At 41.1% G+C, this 18,901-nt stretch overlaps 1 protein-coding gene across 5 annotated transcripts in view; it reads right to left on the reverse strand.

Annotated features, from left to right (window-relative positions):
• The window catches only part of ZNF385B (zinc finger protein 385B), an 837,627-nt gene that overhangs the window by 19,900 nt on the left and 798,826 nt on the right, over positions 1-18,901 (reverse strand). For all 5 annotated transcript variants that reach the window (XM_073577477.1, XM_073577475.1, XM_073577474.1 and 2 more), the window contains 2 exons: positions 3,788-3,966; positions 150-251 (listed from right to left, as the gene is read on the reverse strand). In XM_073577477.1, coding sequence (XP_073433578.1) covers positions 150-251; positions 3,788-3,966 — 281 coding nt within the window. The remainder of the gene's footprint in view (positions 1-149; positions 252-3,787; positions 3,967-18,901) is intronic.

Consider the following 18,901-nt stretch of genomic DNA (forward strand, 5'->3'; position numbering starts at 1 on the left):
AAAAAAATACCATAATTCTGTATTTTACATAAAAAGAGACACTTGCTGTCTATGACTTTGTGCTGCACGAAAATGTTTATTTTGTCATATGATAGTTTTCTATTGAAGATGGTCAGATTTGTTGAGTTTATAGAATTAAATTTACTTACCGCTAAAATACTGGGACTGCGCTGAAGTTTGTTGTAGGGGCTATATTTAGGCTTCATTGGCTTTCCTGCTACCCTGTCCTTATGTCTTCTGCTGGAGATGTGCTGGAATGACAAAAGATTAACTAATTATTTTGGAATCAATGAATCCACCCAAAACTTGTCACGCCATGGAAATGTATCAGTAAAGCATTTCTTTAAACTTTATTTAAATTCTGCTAATTTCCCAAACTATTAAAGGGGTTTTTTAATTTACGTAACATTGATGACCTATCTTCGAGATAGGTCATCTTGAGTACCGTATAATATTGGCGGGGGACACCGGGCACCCCCAGCTTTTATTACCTCTTAAAGCTGACAGATGTGAATATTGAATAGAGCTGAAAAGCACCACGACATTTAATGTTTAGGGAATGCTTCAAATAAATGGGAGTTGTTCTGCCGGTCACTGGTTTAAACATGGTGTCCAACTCCAGGAAGACAGTAGGTGCGTGGGGGTGGAGGATATTAAAATCATTTTTGTGATTGGGATTCATTGAAACTGGTACTTTGCCTTCTATGGCCTCTACGTTCCGCTGTCTACTGTTGGCTGCAGAGTAGGTTAAAGGGAATCTGTCACCAGGTTTTTGCCACCTATATTGAGAGCAAGTACCTAAAGAGATGAACTGGAATATAAGTTGGTGATCCTGCAGCATGTTGGCGCATGTTCACACTGGCCACTAAATAGACAAAACCCAAGACCAAAAAAAAAAACAATAAGCAAACACCCTGCAGTAAATAAATAAATAGCAATAGTGCATGAAAATAAGATAGGGTGTTTAGTTAACATAATTTTGATTAAAAAAATGTAAAGGTCATTTCACCACGTCAAGGTGACCCTATACGGGATGATCCTAAGCTCTAGTATTAAAACCTTACCATATGTTAAGTGACATAATGTTAATAAAAGCTGAGAAGGACTGAGACTCATCTAATGGGGGTTCCATGGGGAACTATATGGATGTAATGTCCAGCTAGAGGAAAAGGGAGGGCACAACCTTATTTGCACAAAGTACAAAAAACAAACAAAAATGTAAAGAGATATACTGGAGGATGGGACCATCCCGAGTAGGGTCACCTTGATGTGGTGGCATGGCTTTTACATTTTTTTAATCAAACAAATCACCCTATATTATTTTCACGCATATTGTTATTTATTTATTCACTGTGGGGTGTTTGGATATTTGTTTTGGGTTTTGTCTAATCTGAGAGCAGCACGATGTACGGCAGATACCCTGATTCCAGTAATATGTCACTTACTGGGCTGCTACTGTAATTTTGGTAAAATCACCTTTTTATCAGCAGGAAATTATCACTATAGGACTAGTAAATCTGCTGACAGGTAGTCCTCCATATTCATGAGCTGTGTATAACCCCACCCCTGATTGCCAGCTTTATGCCTGTGAACAGTGTACATGGAAAGCTGCCAATCAGTGATGTGAGCGGGTTATACAGAGCTCAGCATTCAGAGAACTGGTAAATTTGTAGGGAGAAAACAGTGATTTTATCAAAACTGCAGCATATAGTAAATGATACATCACTGGAATAAGGGTCTCCTCCCCCACATCATGTTGCTCTCAGATCGAGTAGAAAAAACCTTTTGACATATTCTATTTAACTGAAAATTAATTAAGCATTTAATTCTAACCCTTTTATCTGTCATTTCTTACAGTGGTTTACGAAAGTATTCATCCCACCCCTGGCATTTTTTGGGTTTTGCCACCTCACAACCTGGAATGTTAATGTTTTTTTTTGAGGATTTGCATCACTTCATGTAAAGAACATGCCTACAATTGTGGACAATTGATTTTCTTTTTTTGTGTGAAACAAACAAATAGGACAAAATAACTGAAAACTTCAGTGTGCATACATATTCACCCCCCATAAAGTCAGTACTTTCCAGAGCCTAGGTTTTGCTCAAGAATATCCCTGTATTTCGCACCATCCATCTTCCCCTCGACTTAGACTATTTTCCTTGTCCCTGCTGCTGAAAAATATCCCCACAGCTTGATGCTGCTACCACCATGTTTCACTGTGGAGATGGTGTTCTTTGGTGATGAGCTGTGTTGGCTTGACAACAGACAGTGTTTACTTTGGTGGCCAAAAAGTTTAATTTTGGTCTCATGTGACCACAGCACCGTCCCCCATGCATTTGAGGAGTCTCCCACATGTCTTTTGGCAAACTCAAAAGGAGCCTTACAATTTTTGTGTGTTAGTAAAGGCTTTTTTCTGGCCACACTTCCATAAAGGTCACCTCTATGGAGTGTACGGCTTATTGTTCTTGTATGGACAGATACTCCAGTCTATGTCTGGGAACTCTGCAGCTAGTTCAGGGTTACCTTTGGTCTCTGTGCTGCCTCTTTGATTAATGCCCTCCTTGCCCGGAAAAGAGTTTTGGTGGGTGGCCCTCTCTTGGCAGGTTTGTTGTGGTACCATGTTCTTTACATTTGTTGATAATGGATTTGATGGTGCTCGGGGGGGGACATTTGAAATTGGGATTTTTTTTTTTATAACCCAACCATGACATGCACTTCTCAGCAAATTTGTCTCTGACTCGTTTGGAGATCTCCTTGGTCTTCATGGTGTTTGGTTAGTGTTGCCTCTTGTTAATGGTGTTGCAGCCTTTGTGGCCTTTCAGAAAAGGTAAAGTGTATACACTGACAGACATGTGACACTTACAGTAGATTGCACACAGGTGGACGTCCTCTCACTAAGCATGTGGCTTATGAAGGTATTTGTTTGCACCAATTATTTTTAGGGAATTCATAGCAAACGGGATGAATAAATATGCACATGCCAATTTTTAGTTATTTGATCCCACAAATTAAATTTTTTCTTATATTTTTTCACTTCACCTACTTAGACTATTTAGTGCTAATGCATCACACACAAATTAGATTACAAAAATATTTAAATACAGATTGTATTGCAACAAATAGGTAAAAAGCCAAGGTGGGTGAATACTTTCACAAGCCACGGTAGCTCTTCTCAGCTGATTTATGACCACTGAGCTCATCAAAGCTGAATGTGCAAGAAAACAAGGAGCCGGAGAAAGCCAAAAAGTGCAAAGTTTTTAATGAAACCGAATTGCAAAAAATGTTGTTTTTTTTAACCCAAAATACATGCATTTAAATAGAAAAAATGTCCACAGAGATGGACGTCCTCTTTAACAGAACTGTTCAGGTCTCATTAGTGTTTACATTTGGCCACCATGGAGCCGGGGAGGTCACAGACAGAAGAGGGCCCTTGTGAAAGGACAATAAATGGGCCCTTTTCAATCTAATAGTTCATCATAATGCACAATTCCATCAGCTTTGTAGGTGTAAGTGGCCCCCTTACCTCTTGGGGCCCCTGTGCAGCTGCCCAAGTTGAACCAATGGTCTGAACTAATAACAGCTGATCGTAGGAACTGAGAAACCACCTACTATTTCCGGCCATTGGATTGCTAGTAGACCCAACAATTAACACAAGATATATCTTCAGTAACTGAATGTCTATTTTGTCTGCAGAGTATATAATATGGCAAAAGACAGCAAAAAGAAATAGTGAGTGGATGAAAAAGTAATTGGACTAGTGACGGTAAAAAGATTTAGCCACAGTACCTGTTTGAGCTGGATTTCTGAATTTACGTGAACATCGCAGATTTCACAATGAAAAGTTTTGTTCTGTAGTCCTGAACCTTTGCTGCCGTTTTGGAGTTTTAGTCGAGATCCGGACCTGGGATAGGATTTGATTGGACCTGCACCATTCCGAGCTTCTAACATTGTCTTGTGTTTGGAACCTTAAGAAAATAAAGCAAAGTTATTCTAATAAATTCAGATACTAAAGGGGGTATCTGTGATTTAAAAAAAGGCATGCAGTTGTTAACAGAGGCAACTACCTGTATGTTGTACTTGGAACCGATTATTGAGCGCTCCTGCCAGAGATTCAGCTGCTCCCTGTCAACAGAGCAGCAGTTTCTCTTTCTGTTGACAGGGCGGGATTACTGGTGTCATCCTGATTGATAGCCGGCTTCCCCTAATTGGGCATTGGAGAGCCGTTTGTTAATCAGCATGACGCCAGAAGTCCCGTCCTGTCAACAGGAAGAGAAACTGCTGCTCTGTTGACAGGGAGCAACTGAATTTCTGGCTGAAGTGGTCGATAGCCGGATTCGGGTACAACAGACAGGTAGGTTCCTCTGTTAGGGATATCCCCCTAAAGTATTGTAGAATGATAAACACAATCATCCCCAACAATGTATTGCTTAAGGTCAAACTTGGTGATTGTATTTTGGATGTAATGCAGTTTTATGGCTGACACCGCTGTACCCTCCACAAAATCATAAAATTGTTTAATTGGCAATTTTAAAACAACAGTAGCACCTGACCGCTGCAATTCTCAACTATGTTGCATCTGCGTTATGTTCACAACTCAATCACCATATGTGACTTTTCTCTACAGTTAAAAATTCTACTTCATTACATTGGAGCATTTCCACATAATATAACTAACTTAAAATTCTTAAAACGGGTTGTTCTATAAAACAACATAAATCGCAAATTCATGGGATAGGTGGTAAACGTATGATAGCTGTGGGGCTGACAATTAGGACTACCCCCCAAACAAAAGAACAGGGATCGAAAGTGCCTATAGGTATAATACAAAGGTTAAATAGAGCAGTGGACCCACATACTCAGTAATGCATCATTCACACCAGGGACTTTGGGACTTCTCTTCTCCTGATTAGTGAGGTTCTTAGCAGGCACAACCCCAGAAATCATACATTTATTATATATCTTGTTACTGGGCCAGTTCTCTAACATTCTTGTCAAGTTGTTAAAATTTCAGCTCTTTCCCATTCAGGCTTGTAATCCATCCTCTTGCACATACAGAACTCTTTGACCTGTGTCAAGGCCAAAAGTCGCCGTGTAGCCCACATGTGTTTCTGTCCCACGGGCCAAATGTGGTCAGCAGGGCGAGTATATTTTGGCCCAGCATTGCACTTTCAACTGTATCAGCATCCTTGATGACGATACAGTTGCAAGCAATAATGGAAGAGGGAGCCGTCCGCTGACACTCCCTCCGCTATCAGTCTTCCTCTGCATCTCATGTCTCAGCACAGCGGGTGCGATAACCTCACTACAACGCGCTCGCTGTGCCGAGCAGTACATAGGTTCAGACTACTCACTGCCGAGACCGATACAATTGATGAATTGCTGAGAATGTATTTTTTTTTCTATATGGAGTCATTATACTGCATGAAAGGCAATAAAGGGCCCATTATACTGAATGGAGGACGGACTATGTGATGCCCTTATACTGTATGGAAGGCAATGCAGCGTCCATTGTACTGAATAGAGGACTATCTGGGGCCATTATACGGAATTGAAGGCAATGCAGGGCTCATTATACTGTGGACTGTGGAGGACTATGTGGGGCTATTGTACTGTATGGAATACAATGCAAGGCCTATTATACTGTATGCAGGACTAAGTGGTGCCCATATACTGTATGGAAGGCAATGCAGGGCCCATTATGCTGTATGCAGAACTATGTGGTGCCCTTATACTGTATTGAAGGCAATGCAGTATCCATTGTACTGAATGGAGGACTATGTGGGGCCATTATATGGAATTGAAGGCAATGCAGGGCCCATTATACTGTATGGAGGACTATGTGGGGCGATTATACTGTATAGAGGACTATATAGGGATTGGAGAAGCAGGAAGCTCATCTGCATATTTCCGGAAGCAGGAAGCTCATCTGCATATTTCCGGTGCATTCTGGGAAGAGAAGAGTCGCCTTAAGCTGATCGATCGCTGGGACTTGCCGGGTCTCACTGTTTGAGGACATTGCAAAACCGTGCGCCATCAGGCTTGCGAGTTTCCACCCATCATAGACTGCATCAGCAATAGCAATATGGAAGAGAAGAAAATCCACATGGTCACCTGCAACACATGCTACATGTTTACGGATCTTCCGGCCCAAAAACTCAACTTTACCTGTCAGAAGTGCAAACTTGTTGCCCTCTTAGAGGAAAAGGTGCAGGGACTAGAAGAAATAATAGCAACATTGAAGGTAATTAAAGAGCATGAGGACTTCTTGGATGAAGCAGAAGCAACCATTCAGGATACGGAAAGTGAGAAAAGCTTCAGAGCACATACAGAGGCTGAAAAGTGGAGCCATGTGACGAAAAGAAGCAATGGATCAAGTGGTCATCACCACCCACACAGCTTAGCAACCAATATGAAGCCCTCATGCTGGAGAACGAAAATGGCACAGCTCAGGATGATACCGTATCTACAAGAGAAGACACACTATCAACAAAAGAAGTTACTCTGTCAACAAAAGCGGAAACAAATGACACTCAAAACACTCATGAGCAACAAGCAGTGTGTCCGGAAAGAAAAGAAGAGTGGTAGTTATGGGCGACTCACTACTAAGAGGCACGGAGGCAACTATCTGCAGGCCGGACATAACCGCACGAGAAGTATGCTGCCTCCCAGGAGCAAAAATCAAGGATGTGGCCAACAGGATACCAACTATCCTCAAATCCAAGGACGACTATCCTTTCCTGCTGATACATGTAGGCACAAACGACACGGCAAGAAATGACCTACCAACTATCTGCGAAGACTTTGAAATTCTGGGGAAGAAAATAAAGGAACAGAACGTACAGGTTGTTTTCTCATCAATCCTCCCAGTCGATGGTCATGGCATCAGAAGATGGAATAGAATACTAGAGGTGAACAACTGGCTACGACGGTGGTGCAGGCAGCAAGGATTTGGATTCTTGGTCCATGGCATGAATTACCTCTACGATGGACTTCTCACAAGAGATGGGATACACCTCACAAAACCTGGGAAACACACATTCGCCAGAAGACTTGCCACACTCATCAGGAGGGCTTTAAACTAGAAGAAGAGGGGATGGGAGGAAAAACTGCAGACAAGAACATGCAGCAGAAGGACAAACTAATCAAGGATACTAGATGTGGTAAAGAGGACCCAAGACAGGGTACTCAGAAGGAAGCTAAGAAAAATGAAGCAAAACTTCTTTCCTGCATGCTGACCAACGCAAGAAGCCTGACCAATAAGATTGAAGATCTGGAGTTGGTAATGTATGAGGAAAAATACGACATAGTAGGAATAACTGAGACATGGTTAGATGACAGCTATGACTGGGCGGCTAACTTGCAAGGATATGGTTTGTTTAGGAGGGATCGTAAAAAAAGGAAAGGGGGTGGAGTCTATCTATATATAAAGTCCACTTTAAAGCCCACACTAAGAGAAGAAGATATACAAGAGGGAAATGAAGAGGTGGAGTCTCTATGGGTGGAGATACAAGGAGGGAAAAGTAATAAAATCCTCATAGGGGTTTGTTATAAGTCACCAAATATAACAGAAACCACTGAAAATGTATTATTGAAACAAATAGACAAAGCAGCAAATCACAATGAGGTGATTATTATGGGGGACTTCAACTACCCCGACATAGACTGGGAAACTGAAACCTGCGTATCTCAGAAAGGAAACCAATTTCTGTCAGTGACCAAGGATAATTATCTGTCACAACTTGTGCAGGGCCCAACTAGAGGGACAGCCCTTCTGGACTTAATTTTAACCCCTTCCTGACATGAGACGTACTATCCCGTCCACGGTACCCGGGCCCGTATGACCGGGGACGGGATAGTACGTCTACCGCGATCAGCGGCGCCCACGTGGTGAGCGCCGCTGATCGCGGCCGGGTGTCAGCTGATTATCACAGCTGACACCCGGCACAATGTGTCAGGGGCGGTCACGGACCGCCCCCGACACATTAACCCCTTGCACACCGCGATCAAACGCGATCGCGGTGTACCGGGAGTTAAAGGGAAGCATCGGCAGGGAGGGGGCTCCCTCCGTGCTTCCCTGAGCCCCCCACGGCAGCGCAATGTGCAGCGCTGCTGCGGGGGACTCCTATCCCCCAGGCCCCCGAATCCAAGATGGCGACGGGGGCCTTCGGGGGCCTGGGGAAGCTGGCTTCCTCAGTGCCTGCAAAGCGCAGGCATGAGGAAGCCTTGTGCACTGCCTGTGACAGATTGCTGATCTGTCACAGTGATCTGTGATGTGACAGATCAGCGATCTGTCACAGGACAGTGATGTCCCACCTGGGACTATGTAATAAAGTAAAAAAAAATTAAAAAAAAAGTGTAAAAATAAATAAAAAAAAATCGCCAAATAAATTAGTAAAAAAAAAAAAAAATATTCCCCAATAAATTCATTTTTTTAAAATAATAAAAAAAAAAAACAATAAATGTACACATATTAGGTATCGCCGCGTCCGTAACGACCTGCCCTATAAAACTGTCCCATTAGTTAACCCCTTTAGCGAACCCCTTAAAAAATAAAAATAAAAAACGAAGCAAAAAATAATGATTTATTATCATACCGCCAAACAAAAAGTGCAATAACGCGAGATCAAAAAGACGCATATAAATATCCATGGTACCGCTGAAAACGTCATCTTGTCCCGCAAAAAACAAGCTGCCACACAGCATCATCAGCAAAAAAATAAAAAAGTTATAACTCGCAGAATAAAGCGATGCAAAAATAATTATTTTTTATATAAAATAGTTTTCATTGCATAAAACCGACAAAAACATAAAAAAAGACCTAAATGAGGTATCGCTGTAACCGTACTGACCCGAAGAATAAAAGCGCTTTATCAATTTTACCGCACGCGGAACGGTGTAAACGCACCCCCCCCAAAAGAAATTCATGAAACGCTGGTTTTTGTTCATTCTGCGTCCCAAAAATCGGAATAAAAAGCGATCAAAAAATTTCACGTGCCCGAAAATGGTACCAATAAAAACGTCAACTCGTCCCGCAAAAAATAAGACCTCACATGACTCGGTGGGTCAAAATACGGAAAAATTATAGCTCTCAATATGTGGTGATGCAAAAACTATTTTTACAATAAAAAGCGTCTTTTAGCGTGCGACAGCCGCCAAACATAAAAACCGCCATAAATAGTAAATCAAACCCCCCGTTATCACCCCTTTAGTTAGGGAAAAATAATAAAATAAAAAAAATGTATTTATTTCCATTTTTCCATTAGGGTTAGGGCTAGGGTTAGGGCTAGGGGTGTGTTGGGGTAGGGTTAGGTTAGGGTTAGGGCTAGGGTTAGGGCTAGGGTTAGGGTTAGGGCTAGGGCTAGGGTTAGGGCTAGGGTTAGGGCTAGGGTTAGGGCTAGGGTTAGGGCTAGGGTTAGGGGCGTGTTGGGGTTCAGGTTGGAGTTAGAATTGGGGGTTTCCACTGTTTGGGCACATCAGGGGCTCTCCAAATGCAACATGGCGTCTGATCTCAATTCCAGCCAATTCTGAGTTGAAAAAGTCAAATGGTGCTCCTTCCCTTCCAAGCTCTGCTATGCGCCCAAACAGTGTTTTACCCCCTCATGTAGGGTATCAGCCTACTCAGGACAAATTGCAAAACAATTTTTGGGGTCCAATTTCTCCTGTTACCCTTAGGAAAATAAAAAATTGGGGGCAAAAATATCATTTTTGTGGAAAAAAAATGATTTTTTTATTTTCACGTCCGAGTGTTATAAACTTCTGTGAAGCACTTGGGGGTTCAAAGTGCTCACCACACATCTAGATAAGTTCTGTGGGGGGTCTAGTGTCCAAAATGGGGTCACTTGTGGGGAGTTTCAATAGTTTAGGTACATCAGGGGCTCTCCAAACGCACATGACAACCGCAGACCATTCCATCAAAGTCTGCGTTCCAAAACGTCACTGCTTCCCTTCCGAGCCCCGACGTGTGTCCATACAGTAGTTTTCTCCCACATATGGGGTGTCAGCGTACTCAGGACAAATTGGACAACAACTTTTGGGGTCCAATTTCTCCTGGTACCCTTGGGAAAATAAAAAAAATGGTGACTAAAAGATCATGTTTGTGGAAAAAATACGAATTTTTTATTTTCACGCCCGGGCGTTGTAAACTTCTGTGAAGCACTGGGGGGGTCAAAGTGCTCACCACACATCTAGATAAGTTCCTTGGGGGGTCTAGTTTACAAAATGGTGTCATTTGTGGGGGGTTTCCACTGTTTAGGTACATTAGGGGCTCTCCAAAGGCAACATGACACCCGCAGACCATTCCATCAAAGTCTGCATTCCAAAACGTCACTACTTCCCTTCCGAGCCCTGACGTGTGCCCATACAGTAGTTTTCTCCCACATATGGGGTAGCAGCGTACTCAGGACAAATTGGAAAACAACTTTTGGGGTCCAATTTCTCCTGGTACCCTTGGGAAAATAAAAAAAATGGTGACTAAAAGATCATGTTTGTGGAAAAAATACGCATTTTTTATTTTCACGCCCGGGCGTTGTAAACTTCTGTGAAGCACTGGGGGGGTCAAAGTGCTCACCACACATCTAGATAAGTTCCTTGGGGGGTCTAGTTTACAAAATGGTGTCATTTGTGGGGGGTTTCCACTGTTTAGGTACATTAGGGGCTCTCCAAAGGCAACATGACACCCGCAGACCATTCCATCAAAGTCTGCATTCCAAAACGTCACTACTTCCCTTCCGAGCCCTGACGTGTGCCCATACAGTAGTTTTCTCCCACATATGGGGTAGCAGCGTACTCAGGACAAATTGGAAAACAACTTTTGGGGTCCAATTTCTCCTGGTACCCTTGGGAAAATAAAAAAATGGTGACTAAAAGATCATGTTTGTGGAAAAAATACGAATTTTTTATTTTCACGCCCGGGCGTTGTAAACTTCTGTGAAGCACTGGGGGGGTCAAAGTGCTCACCACACATCTAGATAAGTTCCTTGGGGGGTCTAGTTTACAAAATGGTGTCATTTGTGGGGGGTTTCCACTGTTTAGGTACATTAGGGGCTCTCCAAAGGCAATATCACACCCGCAGACCATTCCATCAAAGTCTGCATTCCAAAACGTCACTACTTCCCTTCCGAGCCCCGACGTGTGCCCATACAGTAGTTTTCTCCCACATATGGGGTATCAGCATACTCAGGACAAATTGGACAACAACTTTTGGGGTCCAATTTCTCCTGGTACCCTTGGGAAAATAAAAAAATGGTGACTAAAAGATCATGTTTGTGGAAAAAATACGAATTTTTTATTTTCACGCCCGGGCGTTGTAAACTTCTGTGAAGCACTGGGGGGGTCAAAGTGCTCACCACACATCTAGATAAGTTCCTTAGGGGGTCTAGTTTCCAAAATGGTGTCATTTGTGGGGGGTTCCACTGTTTTGGTACATCAGGAGTTTTCCAAACGCGACATGGTGTCCGATCTCAATTCCAGCCAAAAACGTCAAATGGCGCTGCTTCCCTTCCGAGCTCTGCCATGCCCCCAAATAGTGGTTTACCCCCACATGTGGGGTATCAGCGTACTCAGGACAAATTGCACAATAACTTTTAGGGTCCTGTTACCCTTGGAAAAATAAGAATTGAGGGTGAAAAGATCATTTTTGTGGAAAAAATATTATTTTTTAATTGTATGGCTTTATGTTATAAACTTCTGTAAAGCCCATGGGGGTTCAAAGTTCTCACCACACATCTAGATAAGTTCCTTAGGGTGTCTAGTTTCCAAAATGGTGTCATTTGTGGGGGGTTTCCACTGTTTTGGTACATCAGGGGTTTTCCAAACGCGACATGGTGTCCGATCTCAATTCCAGCCAAAAACGTCAAATGGCGCTGCTTCCCTTCCGAGCTCTGCCATGCGCCCAAATAGTGGTTTACCCCCACATGTGGGGTATCAGCGTACTCAGGACAAATTGCACAATAACTTTTAGGGTCCTGTTACCCTTGGAAAAATAAGAATTGAGGGTGAAAAGATCATTTTTGTTTAAAAAATATGATTTTTTAATAGTATGGCTTTATGTTATAAACTTCTGTGAAGCCCATGGGGGTTCAAAGTTCTCACCACACATCTAGATAAGTTCCTTAGGGGGTCTAGTTTCCAAAATGGTGTCATTTGTGGGGGGTTTCCACTGTTTTGGTACATCAGGGGTTTTCCAAACGCGACATGGTGTCCGATCTCAATTCCAGCCAAAAACGTCAAATGGCGCTGCTTCCCTTCCGAGCTCTGCCATGCGCCCAAATAGTGGTTTACCCCCACATGTGGGGTATCAGCGTACTCAGGACAAATTGCACAATAACTTTTAGGGTCCTGTTACCCTTGGGAAAATAAAAATTGGGGTGAAAAGATCATTTTTGTGGAAAAAATATGATTTTTTAATTGTACCGCTGTACGTTATAAACTTCTGTAAAGCCCTTGTGGGTTCAAAGTTCTCACCACATATCTAGATAAGTTCCTTGGGGGGTCTAGTTTCCAAAATGGGGTCACTTGTAGGGGGTTTCCACTGTTTAGGTACATCAGGGACTCTCCAAACGTGACATGGCGTCCAATCTGAATTCCAGCCAATTTTGCATTGAAAAAGTCAAACGGCGCTCCTTCCATTCTGAGCTCTGCCATGCGCCGAAACAGTCGTTCCCCCCCACATATCAGGTATCTGCGTACTCAGGACAAATTGCACAATAACTTTTGCAGTTCAATTTCTCCTGTTACCCTTGGTAAAATAAAAAAAATTGAACCTGAAGTATTTTTTTTATGAAAAAAAGTTAGATGTTCATTTTTTTTTAAATATTCAAAAAAATTCCTGTGACGCACCTAAAGGGTTAATAAACTTCTTGAATGTGGTTTTGAGCACCTTAAGGGGTGCAGTTTTTAGAATGGTGTCACTTTTGTGTATTTTCTATCATATAGACCCCTCAAAGTGGCTTCAAATGTGATGTGGTCCTAAAAATAAAATGGTGTTGTAAAAATGAGAAATCGCTGGTCAACTTTTAACCCTTATAACTTCCTAACAAAAAAAAATTTTGGTTCCAAAATTGTGCTGATGTAAAGTAAACATGTGGGAAATGTTAGTTATCAAGTTTTTTGTGTGCCTTATCTCTGTGATTTAAGGGCATAAAAATTCAAAGTTGGAAAATTGCGAAATTTTCAAAATTTTCGCCAAATTTCCGTTTTTCTCACAAATAAACGCAAGTTATTTGAATGAAATTTTACCACTAACATGAAGTACAATATGTCACGAGAAAACAATGTCAGAATCACCGGGATCCATGGAAGCGTTCGAGAGTTATGACCTCATAAAGGTACAGTGGTCAGAATTGTAAAAATTGGCCCGGTCATGAACGTGCAAACCACCCTTGGGGGTGAAGGGGTTAAGCAACAGGCCAGATAGAATAACAGAAGTACGAGTCGATGGGCACCTAGGGAACAGTGACCACAATATAATACAATTCCACTTGTCCTTCAGTAAGGTGCCCTGGAAGGGGGTTACAAAAACACTGAATTTCAGGAAAGCAAAGTTTGATCAGCTTAGAGAGGACCTTCGCCGAATTGACTGGGACAATGTCCTCAAAAATAGGAGCACAGAAAATAAATGGGAAATATTTAAATCAGTTTTACACACCCACTGCGAGCGAGCCATACCGTACAGAAATAAAAGGGCTAGGAACAGGAGAACACCAATGTGGCTAAATAAGGATGTAAAAAGGGCAATAAATAACAAGAACAAGGCATTTAAGAAGATAAAACAAAAAGGCAATGAAGAAGCATTAAAAAGTTATAGAGAAAAAAATAAAATGTGTAAAAAACAAATACATTTAGCAAAAGTGGAAACTGAGAGACTCATTGCTAAGGAAAGTAAAACAAACCCCAAACTATTTTTTAATTATATAAACAGTAAAAAGATTAAAATTGATGGTGTCGGCCCTTTAACCCCTTCACCCCCAAGGGTGGTTTGCACGTTCATGACCGGGCCAATTTTTACAATTCTGACCACTGTCCATTTATGAGGTCATAACTCTGGAACGCTTACATGGATCCCAGTGATTCTGACATTGTTTTCTCGAGACATATTGTACTTCATGATAGTGGTAAAATTTCATTCAAATAACTTGCATTTATTTGTGAAAAAAATGGAAATTTGGCGAAAATTTTGAAAATTTTGCAATTTTCCAACTTTGAATTTTTATGCCCTCAAATCACAGAAATACGGCACACAAAAAACTTGATAAGTAACATTTCCCACATGTTTACTTTACATCAGCACAATTTTGGAACCAAAATTTTTTTTTGTTAGGAAGTTATAAGGATTAAAAATTGACCAGCAACACCATTTTATTTTTACGGACCACATCACATTTGAAGCCACTTTGAGGGGTCTATATGATAGAAAATACCCAAAATGACACCATTCTAAAAACTGCACCCCTTAAGGTGCTCAAAACCACATTCAAGAAGTTTATTAACCCTTTAGGTGCGTCACAGGAATTTTTTGAATATTTAAAAAAAAATGAACATCTAACTTTTTTTCACAAAAAAATACTTCAGGTTCAATTTTTACCAAGGGTAACAGGAGAAATTGGACTGCAAAAGTTATTGTGCAATTTCTCCTGAGTACACTGATACCTGATATGTGTGGGGGAACCACTGTTTCGGCGCATGGCAGAGCTCAGAAGGGAAGGAGCGCCGTTTGACTTTTTCAATGCAAAATTGGCTGGAATTCAGATCGGACGCCATGTCACGTTTGGAAAGCCCCTGATGTACCTAAACAGTGGAAACCCCCCACAAGTGACCCCATTTTGGAAACTAAACCCCCCAAGGAACTTATCTAGATATGTGGTGAGAACTTTGAACCCACAAGAAGTTTATAACGTACAGCGGTACAATTAAAAAATCATATTTTTTCGACAAAAATGATCTTTTCACCCCCAATTTTTATTTTCCCAAGGGTAACAGGACCCTAAAGTTATTGTGCAATTTGTCCTGAGTACGCTGATACCCCACATGTGGGGGTAAACCACTATTTGGGCGCATGGCAGAGCTCGGAAGGGACGCAGCGCCATTTGATGTTTTTGGCTGGCATTGAGATCGGACACCATGTCGCGATTGGAAAACCCCTGATGTAACAAAACAGTGGAAACCCCCCACAAATGACACATTTTGGAAACTAGACCCCCTAAGGAACTTATCTAGATATGTGGTGAGAACTTTGAACCCACAAGGGCTTCACAGAAGTTAATAACGTACAGCGGAAAGGAAAAAAAAAGGAGAAATTCCAGCGCCAGAAATGGAAAATTAAAAATCCATTTTATTGTGCCAATACATATTAAAATTCCAGCAGGTACAGCATATCAGTCGGATGACTGCAGAACAACGCGTTTCGACGCCTCAGGTCTTAATCATGTTCTGACATTAAATGCAACCAACTTCCTTTTATTGAATTCTCTCACCTGCACAAATCAGAAACACATGTGTGGACTGCTCCAAAGCAGCTCCCGATATGGTAATGGTGGGAGAGCCAAACAAAGGAAAGAAAACAGTCAATGTAGACAACATAACATAAATGACATATATAATTTAAAAGGGAGATATATATACTCCTAATGTAAGATGAAAAAGATGAACATATAAAGATGAATATATAAAGAGAAAAAAAAAATAAATAATTGCAATAACAAATTTCAAAGTGCATATCACATATTCATATCCCATACATAATATACTAAAAATTAGATCGATATGTTACATTACAACCTCTGAATAAAAATATGGGACGAGCATATTCAATAATGTAATATAAGATCTTGTCGGCTATTCATACCATCCAGATATCTAGTGCCCAGGGTGAAGATCCAGAAGGACTCCCTGTTCAATGATTTCCTTCTGTGATCTCCACCCCGAATCGGTCTGTGCACCTGTTCTATTCCCATGAAATGAAAGCCGCTGACATCCCCTTTGTGAAGTGTGGCAAAATGCTTTGATACTGCAGAAACCGCAACAGCATTGTGATTGGACACATCTGAGAGATGCCTCCTAATTCTAACCTTCAAGGGTCCCGTGGTGCAACCAGTGTATTGAATATTACAAATATTGCATGTTATTAAATATACAATATAAGAAGAATTACAGTTTATTAAATTTTTAATGGTAAATGTTTTTTTGTTTACCATAGAAAAAAATGTTTTCCCTTTTTGTACAAAATTACAAGTTTTACATCTAGCTGCACCGCATTTGTAAAAACCCTTTAATGTGATCCAGGAGGATCCCTCCGTCTGGCCACTATCACTTATGAAAAGACTAGGGGAAAGAATAGTACTAAGTGTAGGTGCCCGTTTAGCAACACACCTAATACTATTCTGAATCACCTGTTTTAAAATAGGATCCTCATTGAGAATTGGTAAGTATTTTTTCACAATACCAGTAATAGTATTAAACTGATTACTATAATTAGTTGAAAAGACAATATTGTTATTAGATTTATTTTTCATATAAGATGATTTATGTTTAAACAATAAATCTTCCCTGTTGATTTCACTTACGATTGATTTAGCTCTATTGAGAATCCAGGGACGATACCCCCTCTTGAAAAGCCTGTTGCAAACCTGACTTTCTTCCCTATTGTAATCACTAGATTGGGAACAGTTTTGTTTTGTTCGAATCAATTCTCCTACCGGAATGTTATTCTTGGTCTGTGCTGCATGGCAGGAATCTGCCGTTAAAACAGAATTAGTGGCAGTAGGTTTGTGGTAAGGGGTGACTGTGACAACATCCAAATCACTAATAGATAGGGTGACGTCCAGAAAATTCATTGTAGTCAAATGATGGTAAAAGGTAAATTTTAAATTAAATTCATTGGTATTCAAATATGAAACAAACTCTTGTATACTATCTTCTGGACCACACCAAATCATCAGCAGATCATCCAAGTATCTGCCATACCATAGCAGGCATTTGGAAAATGGATTCTCATCCGAATATAGGAAATCCTCCTCCCACCTCGCCATAACAATATTTGCACGGGAGGGGGAGAAGCGAGCTCCCATACTAACTTCTCTGCACTGCAAATAAATAAATCTAATTTTTAGTATATTATGTATGGGATATGAATATGTGATATGCACTTTGAAATATGTTATTGCAATTATTTATTTATTTTTTTCCTCTTTATATATTCATCTTTATATATTCATCTTTTTCATCTTACATTAGGAGTATATATATCTCCCTTTTAAATTATATATGTCATTTATGTTATGTTGTCTACATTGACTGTTTTCTTTCCTTTGTTTGGCTCTCCCACCATTACCATTTCGGGAGCTGCTTTGGAGCAGTCCACACATGTGTTTCTGATTTGTGCAGGTGGGAGAATTCAATAAAAGGAAGTTGGTTGCATTTAATGTCAGAACATGATAAAGACCTGAGGCGTCGAAACGCGTTGTTCTGCAGTCAACCGACTGATATGCTGTACCTGCTGGAATTTTAATATGTATTGGCACAATAAAATGGATTTTTAATTTTCCATTTCTGGCGCTGGAATTTCTCCTTTTTTTTCCTTTCCACTATTGATTGACTGCCTAGTCAAATCCGTGCGCAGGATTTGGATTTTTCCAGCAAGGCAGTACGGTGAGCTGGATTATCTTCTCCTTTTTTTCTTTCTCAATAACGTACAGCGGTACAATTAAAAAATCATATTTTTTCCACAAAAATGATCTTTTCACCCCCAATTTTTATTTTCCCAAGGGTAACAGGACCCTAAAAGTTATAGTGCAATTTGTCCTGAGTACGCTGATACCCCACATGTGGGGGTAAACCACTATTTGGGCGCATGGCAGAGCTCGGAAGGGAAGCAGCGCCATTTGACGTTTTTGGCTGGAATTCAGATCGGACACCATATCGCGATTGGAAAACCCCTGATGTGCCAAAACAGTGGAAACCCCCCACAAATGACACCATTTTGGAAACTAGACCCCCCAAGGAACTTATCTAGATGTGTGGTGAGCACTTTGAACCCCCTAGTACTTCACAGAAGTTTATAACGCCCGGGCGTGATAATGAAAAATTCGTATTTTTTCCACAAACATGATCTTTTAGTTACCAATTTTTTTTATTTTCCCAAGGGTACCAGGAGAAATTGGACCCCAAAATTGTTGATCAATTTGTCCTGAGTACGCTGATACCCCATATGTGGGAGAAAACTACTGTATGGGCACATGTCGGGGCTCGGAAGGGAAGTAGTGACGTTTGGGAATGCAGACTTTGATGGAATGGTCTGCGGGTGTCATGTTGCCTTTGGAGAGCCCCTAATGTACCTAAACAGTGGAAACCACCACAAATGACCCCATTTTGGTAACTAGACCCCTGAGGAACTTATCTAGATGTGTGGTGAGCACTTTGAACCCCCAAGGGCTTCACAGAAGTTTATAATGCCCGGGCATGAAAATAAAAAAATCGTATTTTTTCCACAAGCATGATCAATTAGTCCCCAATTTTTTTATTTTCCCAAGGGTAACAGGAGAAATTGAACCCCAAAATTGTTGTTCAATTTGTCCTGAGTACGCTGACACCCCATATGTGGGAGAAAACTACTGTATGGACACACGTCGGGGCTCGGAAGGGAAGTAGTGACGTTTGGGAATGCAGACTTTAATGGAATGGTCTGCGGGTGTCATGTTGCCTTTGGAGAGCCCCTAATGTACCTAAACAGTGGAAACCCCCACAAATGACCCCATTTTGGAAACTAGACCCCCTAAGGAACTTATCTAGATGTGTGGTGAGCACTTTGAACCCCAAAGGGCTTCACAAAAGTTTATAATGCCCGGGCATGAAAATAAAAAAATCGTATTTTTTCCACAAACATGATCAATTAGTCCCCAATTTTTT

The sequence above is a fragment of the Dendrobates tinctorius genome, unplaced genomic scaffold, assembly GCF_039654945.1.
Source record: "Dendrobates tinctorius isolate UK_male_01 unplaced genomic scaffold, ASM3965494v1 ptg000056l, whole genome shotgun sequence".
Classification (NCBI taxonomy): Eukaryota; Metazoa; Chordata; class Amphibia; order Anura; family Dendrobatidae; genus Dendrobates; species Dendrobates tinctorius.